Source organism: Rana temporaria, chromosome 3, assembly GCF_905171775.1.
Source record: "Rana temporaria chromosome 3, aRanTem1.1, whole genome shotgun sequence".
Classification (NCBI taxonomy): domain Eukaryota; kingdom Metazoa; phylum Chordata; class Amphibia; order Anura; family Ranidae; genus Rana; species Rana temporaria.
The window spans coordinates 315625209-315636931 of NC_053491.1; the positions used below are offsets into that span (position 1 = coordinate 315625209).

The window sequence follows — 11723 nt, forward strand, 5'->3', positions numbered from 1 at the left end:
TATTTCTTCTGAGAAATCCTCACTTCGTGTTCTTCTGTTTGTAACTACACACAGTAATGCAAGGCTTTCTCCCTGGTGTGGAGAAAGCCTCTTGAGGGGGCGAACAGGAGGGTCACGTTATACTTGGCTCCTCTGTGCAGTCGGTTTTGCACAGAGCAGCCTAGGTCCTCCTTTTCTTGGTTCCCTCATCGGTGCTCCTGGTCTCTCTCTCCTGTTGAGTGCCCCCACTGCAAGCAGGTTGCTAAGGGAGCAACCGATCCGAGTCACAGCTCCATTTGTCCACTCAGACATGGAGCCCCGACCTGGCCCCCTCTTCCCTCAATTGGCTAATTGACTTTAATTGGCAGTCGCAGGAGCCAATTACACTGCTGCTGTGTCTCAGCCAATCAGGAGGAGTGTCCTGGATGGCTTAAACACGCATGGACATCGCTGGAGGGAGATGGGGCTCAGGTAATCAGGGGGGTGCTGGGGGGGCTGCTGCACAAAGAATAATTTTTTATCTTAATGGATAGAAGATAAAAAAAACTTCTGCCTTTACAACTCCTTTAAATCCAGAAACTTAATATGAACTGTCCATAATTCAAAGCAACCACATTTTAGAGGGTACCGACATGTTTGGAAGATGGGTCCACTTCCTAAAGCCTTAATGTATAACTTGCTTTCTCTGGGTTTAATGCATCACCAGTGAGATTCAAATGCAAGGTCGTGTTTAAAGCAGAACTAAAGTCCACAAAAGATCACCTTCGCTCCAGCAATGTGATGTCCGCAAAGTCCCTTTTTTCTCTGGCTTCTTCTGGGTGTGGGGTCTTTGGCCATCTTGCGCCAGTGGGGAAATCATGGACCATGCACATATGTATACAGTTTATTCCTTCTGACACCAAGGTGCGCCAAGAAAGTACACAGAGTGTAAATTCCAAAGACGACTATGGGCAGGCAGGTAAGTTTGTATTATTGCTGAAAAGACATTGCATATCTCTTATGCAATAAACAACATTGCACAAGGCTTTCTGTATGTGAGAGAACATAAAGAACCTGCACTGGGTTTGTTTGGGAAAAGCTCTTCTGCATTACAAGCAGGCAAGCAAAAGGGGCTTGCAGATTAACAGATGACGAGGGAAGATAGTAGGGTGGCCTGGTGTACTACACCCCGCTATTGCAGTGAACATGAAAGAAGAGACTGAGCTCTATAGGTATTTCAAAGCATACGTGGAACATGTTTGGAAGGGATCACATCATGGGTTGCTGTCAAAAACAGTTCTCAAACTGATCATACTGTTATAGATAACCAAATTTGTACATCTACTTTGCATAAATGATGTAGATTACATCTGCATTATCTGTACATACAGAGGATTCCAGCATTAATAAAGATTTTAAACCTATGTAAAAACCTGACCCAGCACGTAGCTAAAGGACTGCATGTGCTCGCTGGCCAGGCTGGGGTGACTACTCTATCTAGATTTTCCAGCTAGTCACCCAGCCCGGCTGTTGATTGTAGATCTCCAAAGAGAGAGAGAGAAAAAAAAAAAAAAACAGGAATAAGAACTGCGCAGGGAACTAGGTCATCACTCCTGAAACATTAGGCAGAAATAACTGGGCTGTCTATAGCAGCGAGGAGAGGGGGTTTATACCAGCTAGGAATATCCATCGGTGACGCAGAGTTCTTTTTCTGCCCAATATCCTACTAATGTAGGTGGAGCTATAAATCCTAAATCAAGTGATTGTAAAGGCAGAAGGTTTTTTATCTTAATGCATTCTTCATTAAGATAAAAAACATTCTGTGTGCAGCAGACCCCTCACCATCCCCAATACGTACTTGAGCCCCATCCATCTCTATCCAGCCAGCGATGTTGCAGGAGCGACTCTGCTGCCTGGGACTCTCCCTCCTCATTGGCTGAAACAGCAGAGCGCCATTGGCTCCCGCTGCTGTCAAAGTCAGTGAGCCAATGAGGAGAGAGAGTGGGGGGGGGTGCTAGCCGTGGCTTCCATGGGTGAATGGACACACCGAGCTGCGGCTTGGCTCTCAACAGGGAGGAGGGGTCAGGAGCACAAAAGTGTGACCCGGGAAGAGGAGGATCTGGGCCGTTTAGTGCAAAACCGCTGCAGAGCAGGTAAGTATAACATGTGTTATTTTTAAGCTAAAAAAAGCAAGACTTTATTATCACTTTAAGAAGAGCCGTGTCCGTCAATGAATGCAAGAATAACAGTATTTGGGAGAGGGGCTGCTGGTCTACATCTTAAGGTTTATGAGAAGCTACAAGTGTTCCCCTAAATCAGTGGTTTAGTGAGGCATTTGTTCAACCAGAGGGCTGAACAGAAAAAAATTATCCGATTCCCCCATCAACACATTTGGTCATACATTTTGATCCATGCAAGACCCCTAAAGCCTCTTACACGATCAGTCGATCCGATGACAACGGTCTGAAGGACCGTTGTCATCGGTTAACCGATGAAGCGGACTGATGGTCCGTCGCGCCTACACACCATCGGTTAATTACCCGATCGTGTCAGAACCGGAGGTTAAATAACCTATGGGGCCCACACACGATCGGTTTTGACCGATGAAAACGGTCCTTCAGACCGTTGTCCTCTGGCTATCCTATCGTGTGTACGAGGCCTTAGACTGCTTAAGTTGGGTAAAGCAGTGTGTTTAAACAGTTGGAGGAGATTATGAAGCCATCACTATGTTTACATGTTTGGGGCTCACTTTAAAGAAAAACTCCATTCAGTAGGGTTGTGCCAACATAGGTTAACTCCTTGTTTTTGTGTAGGGGATTTCAGAGCAGAGATATACTTAACTAATTCACCGATCCTTAGACCTGCCCCCCCCCCCCCTGCACACTAGTGGTCTTGTGAATGGACTGTTCCTGACATCATCTTGCCCATAGACCAGCTCTGGATGTGAAGACGGTAGGAACAGTCCCCCGCTGGACGTGGGGGAGTGTGGTTTTCCGAAGGATCGGGTAAGTATAACCTGTTGGTGCACCCCTAGACAAAAATTGCTTTAAATATAAATTGCTTACTAAATGCAAAGTGTAACCAATTGTTCTTTTTTTCATCTAAATGGATTCTTAGTAAAAGCTGTGCAAATATATAGGCAAGGTAAGAACCTATTTCAGAGTGACAGCACAAAAACAAAATCTGCATTAGACTGTGTAGAAAAGCCTATATAGTACATTCCAAACAACAACCTAGCCAACACTCTATTTAACGAGCTATATTTGGATTTGTGCAACCTGCGTTTATCATAAAAATAAAATGTGGGTGGGGGCGGGATGCCAAGATGTTCTGCTTGCCTGGAGGGGAATCAGAGCTCGCATGAATACATGTGTATACACACAGATCTCATGTGCCCCTATCAACAGAGCAGAAGGCTCTATGCACCAACACACATTTGGGTCAAGAGCGATCTCATCTTGTTTCTGTACTGCATGTAACAGGGACTAGAGCTCATTGTGATGGTACACAGCAAAGCCGATCACACTCAGACAGAGCAGAACACTGATTCTCTGTAACATCCACTGCAGTAAACGCACACAGTATTTGCAGATGGTTGCTGCCTCTGTCCTGTAATTTGTTAGAAAATAAAGCCATAAAGCTTCTCTCATTTCTCCCTCTGCTGGCCACAGTATAAAGGCTATTATCAGCACGTGTCTAAAATACACACACAGCTTTTTGTGAATCAGCTGCACAAAGGAAGAATCCCACGCTCTGGCATGGTGCCCAAAGCAGGGGGGAGGGGGGGAGATAGCATGAGTTATGGGAATTTCTTCCTGACGTTTCATATTACGTGCCATGCCTTCACCGCACTGCAGACCTGTCCTCCCCTCCTGTCTGCATTGCACAAGCCTGGGGAGGAGAGAGAGGTGAAAGGGTACAGAGAAATAAAAAGCTGGATCCATGCGCCCTCTGCTGGATGAAAAGAATATAGCAACATATTTCTAAAATGAAAAAGGAGTAGCAGAAATTAATTAAATCAGGGATACTTGTTCATTCATTGTAATAAGCAATCAGAAACCCCAGACAGAAGGGTGGCTGTTTTCTCTACAGCCTCATGACAGAAGTCTGTGTTACACTGTATATTACGGAGTATTACATAACACTATAAAAGGGACAGATGTGCAGCACATGAAGTAAACTAGGGGTTAACAAGACAGGCACATGCTGATCATCAGCTAACAAATCCCTACCAGGTATTGTGTGGGTATTATCAATTCTGAGAAGTCAGGGCTGCATAGCTTGCCGAGTCATTTGTAGAGGTCAGAAAACCTGAACTACAAGTAAATAAGTCTGCTCTGCCATATCACAAACAAGTGGGTGGGAAAGGAAAGGGGGATTCTAAATGGGAATTCCAAAGCCTACTCCCTCGTGTTGCTGAGATCAAACAGTTAACCCTGAATTAATCAGTGTCCTTGCCCCTCGGTCACTATAGCAACATGTGAAACCTGAATCTATAAATGCATATTAGAACATCTGTCACTGCTGCTTTGGCTGCTAAAGAGATGTCAATACTGCCATCTGGTGGAAGAATGTGGGTGTAACAGTGACCTAGATAATGGAGCTACTAGGCATCAAGCTGTTATTATTCATGAATCCTTAAAGGGAGGCATCACAAGTACTTTTCTGGGACTCCATATTCATTTATATTTAATGATAAAGTACTTGACAATATCTCTTGCAAGTATATTCAGATGGGTAATTTATTGATTACATTTTTTTAATGCTCTGCAAAAAATGCACGTACATGAAAATCAACCGGGCAAGCTAATACAGTATGTCTGTTTTAAAGTTAGGTTTTTTTTCGGTAAAAACTGTTGTATCTTTTTCCCACGGTGCACTTTTTGACACGTCTAAAATAGTCTGCTACTTTATTTTGAACATATAAAATAAGTTTAAGGATTTAAGTGCAGGTGGATATTCTTAATCCCTAATGCTTGTCAGATAAGAGCCCTGCAATGGGCTCTGTATAAGTGGCCATACATGGACTAAATATCTTCTAATTCCCGTTTTATCATCCAAAATTTGAGCCATAGGTGGCACTGTCGGTACCACCTGGCTCAACAACCATAACATTTAAAATAAAAGAAGCTGGCTGGAAAATGGACGGCCTAACAGTGACTGCATTCTGCTTGATGCAGTCACTATTTAGGTATCCACACAGCTGTGACGGTCTAAATACAATACCAGTAATGTAGATTCCTCCACAGCTAATCATGTATGGCTAGCCTTAAAAAGATCCCCTAAAATGCTATTTTGTCTTAGAATTAACATGTCTCTTCCAGTGGTGTATTGATAAGGGCCTGTACATGATTAGGTGATTTTCTTGACCATGAAGGAATTTGTTTAGTCCCCTACTTTGTGCAGCAGTTGAAGGTGTCTCCATCTGAGCATTTCCGTTTCCAGCAGATCCTGCACTTTCTGCGTTTGTTGCAGAGATCTACTATGCACACTGCTTTTGAGTTCAGCCATTTCAAGGGGAGGCCCAGAGGGGGCATTTCGATGCTATACAAATTGTTTGTTTACCTGTCTGCAAAAATGCCATATACGTTAGCATGGTAGCGGGACTTAGGGGAGGAGATCGATTTGAACGGAATTGGTCTCCTCGTACATACAGGTTATCATGAACACAGCCATGGCTGAGGGAGGATATAAGGTGCTTTCTAGATGGTATCTGGTGAGTGACCGCCTCTTGATAATGTTTAAGGGGGCATCTTCTCTGTGTTTTTGGGGATGTGGTCAACCTGTTTCACGTATGGTGAACCTGTTCTAAGGTTCGCTGGTTTTGGATTCAAGTTCATTCCCTGATCTATTCTGTGACCATGGTGAATATAGGTTAAAAACACTAAGGTGGCTCTTTTTTACGAGCCGGTTGGTGATATTCCCAAGCACGTTCAAACTTTATTCCACTTTGTTTCTTGCAGCAAAATTCGCTATAGCAACAGATTAGAAGAAACCAGTGGTAGATTTAGCCGTTATGAAAAATAAACTGATATAGATCATGCTTAACGAAAAGCTGGTCAGTATTTTACAGGATAAAACTGCCAAGTTTGACCGTGTTTGGGATTCTTGAATTAAGTATCTCCAACTTCAGGCTGATTGAGGAGTGTGGTTGGTAGAAGCGGCCGTTCTGACAATCCTTTTCCCATTGTAGCCCATGTCCTGGATACGTCTGTGTGTGGTGGCTCTTGAAGCACTGACACCAGGCTTAGTCCACTCCTTGTGAAACTCCACCAAATGGCCTTTGCTTTACAATCCTCTCACGGCTGCCGTTATCCCTGTTGCTTGTACACTTTTTTTATATCACACTTTTTTCTTCCGCACAACTTTCTAATATGCTTGGATACAGCACTCTGAACAGCCAGCTTCTTTAGCAATGACCTTTTTGACTTACCCTTCTTGAGAAGGGTGTCAATGACTGTCTTCTGGACAACTGTCAAATCAGCAGTCTTTCCCATGTAACCTACTGATTCAGACTGAAAAAACCTTTAAAGGCTTTACATGTGTTTTGCGTTAATTAGGTAATGAGAGTGTGACACCATGAGTCTACAATTTTGAACTTTTTCACAATATTCAAATTTTCTGAGATACTGAATTTTTCACTAGCTGTAAGCAATAATCATCAAAATTAAAAGAAAAAACTGCTTGAACTATATCACTCTGTGTGTAATGACTCTTCTTTTTGAATTGAATTACTGAAATAAATTAACCCTTTGATTTTCTAATTATTTTAGATGCACCGGTATATGCACACACACTTGAAAGAATATAAAATACAGCCTATGTGGAGTTCCACCTATGTTGGTACCTAGGACACATTTTTTGCCTTTCATTTCTATTTTAAAGTGAATGTGTTGTTTTAGAGGTGAGGGCTCAAATATACTTTAAGATGCCGACAGACATAAAATATTATTCATAACATCTGAAATTATTTGGATTAGGTAACCAGTATACATCTATATGACTCCCCGAAGACTGTTCTCCTTTAAGGACAATCTATTGGGCAAGTTAGAAAACCTGTTTTCTTCTCCCTTTCCTCTGCTCAATGATGAGAAAAGCCTGCCAAAATCTCTTCCAATGACTATGCCTGAGTCATTTGAAAAAGTTTGCCCGGAGCAAGCAGTCATATCCTTGCTTTAATTCACTGATCAGCCCACACAGGGTGTAACTATAGGTGCAGTGGTACTCACTTTTTCCAGACCTATGGACCAGCATAGGTGGTACACCCCATAGGCTGCTTTTTTGTATTCCTTCAAGTGTATCTAAAGCCAAAGCCTTATTTTTAAATATATAAATAATTTATAGTTCTGGATACAGTGGGGGGAATGGTTTGAACCTCTGCTACGTTATTATTGCCATCTATGTCCCCACTAGAGATTCACCCTATGTGTTTTAGGCAATCTTTGGCATCTGGACACATTTTACAGCTCGTACCAGCACATAAAATAAAGGAAAGTCTTCCAATGAGGACACCAGTTCCTGTGTCAGCCACATAAGGTAATTTCCATTACCACCAAAAATCTAACAAAAATGGGTTTATCCATTCTATTCACTACACTATAAAAATGCCTTTAGATATATTTTATTAATTGTTTCCTGTATTCTTAGTTGTCTAAATCACCGGCATGCTGAAAAACAGAAGATGGACAACCGTAAAATTTCTTCTAGGAAACATAATGTTCTTTGTTTCCTAAATCAACTTTCAAGACTGCCTATGCATATAGAATAAAAAGTTACCTAAACCCTAACTGGGGAAAGCAAACAATCTTTGTGTGTCACACTGGCCTGCAAAGAATGGTATGTGTATATCACAGCAAGGACAAAGATATGAATTCAGCACAAAGCAAGGAAATTGGATATTTCAATGATGTAAATACAACTCTAAGACTCGATACAAAAGGCTGAAAACAGCATCTGGCCTTTATCATACGTTTACTCTACAGGAAATAGCTGGATAATGGATAACAAGTCACATTCTTCCGAGTCATGGAAATATCTAACACGTAAATATATGCATATTTTCACAGAGCTAGTGCAATTCTAAGATTACAAATAATAAATTAACAGTCTGATATCTGCCAAAATGGTTTTGTTTTTATAAAAGCTGTGCTAAATACATTATGTCCCCCAGCATAAGACAAACTGTCCACATTGATTCCTAAACTGGCAAGCTGCTTTTCTGCACTGTCTGTTCTGCATATGACATCTGGAAACTATATGGCAATTCATGCAAGCATAGTTTTCTAAAACTTTTTCTTTAGTAGAAAACCTGTATTAGATATGTGGCAGAACAAATGCTTAGCCTGGGATCGGTTGACAAAAATGCCCATTAACAAAAGCTTTTAAAACACGTCGGGGTAAAAAAAAAGAAAAAACTCCAGCATAATCCCCTAAGAGCATGCATTAAAATATACCCATTCATGCCTTTATATGTCTGAAAGACTGTTTCAATGCACTGTGTGTCCTCCCAAAATTGTGAACTCTTGAATTATCCTAAACATTGTACTGTCCAAATTTAGCCTGGGTTCATACTATTGCGATGCGGGAACAGTGTGATTTCAGTGCCGGTTCCCACAGAACATCTCCCTCGCAGGCAGTTCACACTGCCCTGTGCTAAAAAGTTAATGACACCCCCAGATTGGTTTACAAATCGCAGTGCAAACTGTGAATTCAGACAAGGACTGGATTGCATGGGTGTGAACACCCATGTGATCCGATTCCAGTGCGGGGAAAAAAAAAGGTTCCTGCACCTGTTTCATGCAAATCCAATAAGAGTTCAGCCATATATTGCGCATACATCGCATGTGATCGTCACAGCAATGTGGTGCGAATCACATGCATTGTCTGTGTTCGCAATAGTGTGAACCTAGGCTTACTCTGTTTATGTCTGTATTGGAGCTGCAGAAATAAAGACATATGTCCTGCATATCTCGAAATAGTGGCCACAGTGCCAGAAGATTTCAGTGCTGCCCTGCGCCCAACTATTGGGGATTATCAATTTCTAGAGGCAGGCAGTCTAATTAGTTTATACATCTATGTATGATTTGCTGTAAACATTTTTTTATTTATATTTAGGTAACGCAAGGGCCTTTCTATGCACAACATTCAATTTATATAAAATCGGGTTGCCCTTAAATAAAACAATTGAAATATGTCTTGGCGGTGTGTAGGCAGGCCAGACAGTTTAGCTGTAATCATGTGACTCAATTGCCTGGTCTGTATGTGACTTCTTGGACTGAATTTATAGAGAGACTTCTCTCCTGAGCTAGCTATGGGGCAGATGCAACTTGGCATTTGTTCAGTTATACTTACACCACTGGAAGGTTCAGTGCTGATGTAAGCCTGTGTGTGTATAGATGTCTACAGTCCTCTGGATTATTTCAGATTGCAAAAAATAAAGATCTGCTGGATTGGCTTGCACATTACGGAAACTACTGTTGGTGGGCATAGTGGTAAGTGTGTTCCATTTGCATGCAAGGTGCTATAAATTTAGAGAGGACATTGCACTCATCAGATTGTATCATGTGGGCAGCTATTAATGTTTAGTTTCAAAGTGCAGGTGCCAGAACATGCCCATCTTGCATCAAATAATAGCTTATTGGATAGCAGCCATCTAAGCTTTTACCATGTTTGAATATTATTTACCACAGAAACCAAGCAACTTTACCTGCATTCATGTCTATCAGCTGTTTCTCTTTTTTTTGCTGTTTCTCCAGTTTCTCCTTCTCTGCCTTCTCCTTGGCCAGTTTAGCTCGTCTAAGCTTCTCCTCAGCCTCACGCCTCTTTTGATTTTCTTTCAGTGCTTGCTGAAAAAAAAAAAATAGTGCACCGTCAAACTAAAACTGTAGCCATTTTCCAGAGTTTTTGAAAACATGTGCGAATCACCATAAAATAAATCAGCTTATTAATGGGTGCTAATGTTTTAAATTGGTCCGTTTTTTTTTTGTCTATAATGAATGTCTTACCCCTAGTGTCTGTATGAACCTTTAAATGATTTGATGTAATACATAGCAGCTTATCAGTTCTTAGATATGGTGGCTGCTTTCTTTTTTTCAGGCTAAGTACAGAAAGATACCTGTTCATCCTGCCAGAATTCCATTGCCCTTGTAACTTTATACAATAAACTCTCACAGTTGGCTTCTGTGAACACAACCACACCCCACTATGTAACATAGGTGAAGAGCAGAGAAAGTGTTTTAGTCCAAATTGGGAGAGCAGTCTAGTGAGACAACACTGCTCCTTCAAAGATGCAGTACAGTAAATGAGCGATCACCTTAAGACAAGAACTGCGTAATTGGCAGGATCACTTATACAATATATTAAAATGTTTGTTTTTCAGTTTGGATGCACTTAAAGCAAACTGAAGGGCTCCAGAAGGTAGTTGACAGTTCATGCCTTTGTCGTGATCACGCATGTGGTATAATGTAAAAGTAACTTTTCTGTTAGCAACACATTACTTTTTGAGCTTTATTGTACAAGTTCCAAAGCATGGATGCAAGCAACATCCACAGATATACAATGCTCTCTTAAAGGTAGCATTTACATCTCTGTATAAGTGATGAAATATATTTTACATTTATATTGCTTCAAAAAGGATCCTACAATATTTCTCCCCATTAAATATAAAAAATGTTTTGCTAAACTTCATTACTAACCCAACAATGGTCTAGTATCTTTCTGATGGTTGTGTTGTCACAACAAAGGTTCTAAACCTTCCCCAAATAGAAAAGAAAATTTGGTTTTAACATACAATATGCAGAGTTCTTACGCTGCATTTTTAAAACACAAAACCGCGTGTCACAAATACACAAATGTCACAAATAAATCCAGTAAATTCCACTAACAATTCTGGTTCTAAAAAAAAAAAACAAGCTTACCACAAACATGTTACGGAAGTTGTGCAGATCAAGGAAGAACTCCTCTATTGAGACTTTCTTGGGGTTAAAAACATAGTACTGTCCTAATTCATCAAACAATGCCGCCATGTTTTCATGCATCATGCACAGTTTTGTGTACTGTTCTTGTGCTTCTTTAACAAATATGTGCAATACATTTGTCAAGGATAATAATTTGACCATTACAGTGCATGTTTTTTTTATTTAAACAATGAAAAGCATAGCATATTATTCACAGAGAACAATGGAGATATGCTGGAAAAATAAAGAACAAAAAATGTTCACTTGAACCAACAATGCACTAGTTTAAAGTAGAACTATGTTTTTAAAAAGGGGAATGAATGGACTATATATAATATATATAAATATATATATATATATATATAGGCATGATATAACAATTTAGTAAATTTTATTTGTAACAAAAATTGACAAAGACGATTAAATACATACATGTATAAGAAAATATAAAAAAAAAAACCTGACACCTGGTCAATAGTCCTAATCAGAACTACAAATAGAAGATTGGTAAACAGCAGAATATCCCTAGGTAGGTAGTCGCCCCAACATTTTGTAAATATTAGGGTTGTCCCGATACCACTTTTTTAGGACCGAGTACAAGTACCGACTTTTTTTCCCCATGTACTCGCCCATACCGATTACCGATGCTTTTTTTTAAATGTGTCCCCAAATGCAGCCATGTGTCCCCACAAATGCAGCCATGTGTCCCCACAAATGCAGCCATGTGTCCCCACAAATGCAGCCATGTGTCCCCACAAATGCAGCCATGTGTCCCCACAAATGCAGCCATGTGTCCCCACAAATGCAGCC

At 40.7% G+C, this 11723-nt stretch overlaps 1 protein-coding gene across 2 annotated transcripts in view; it reads right to left on the reverse strand.

The window, feature by feature from the left end:
• DIAPH1 (diaphanous related formin 1) overlaps positions 1-11723 on the reverse strand; it is a 423627-nt gene that overhangs the window by 22036 nt on the left and 389868 nt on the right. For both annotated transcript variants that reach the window (XM_040344879.1, XM_040344880.1), the window contains exons 25-26: positions 10875-11039; positions 9665-9803 (exon numbers count right to left, since the gene is read on the reverse strand). In XM_040344879.1, the coding sequence (XP_040200813.1) occupies positions 9665-9803; positions 10875-11039 (304 nt within the window). The remainder of the gene's footprint in view (positions 1-9664; positions 9804-10874; positions 11040-11723) is intronic.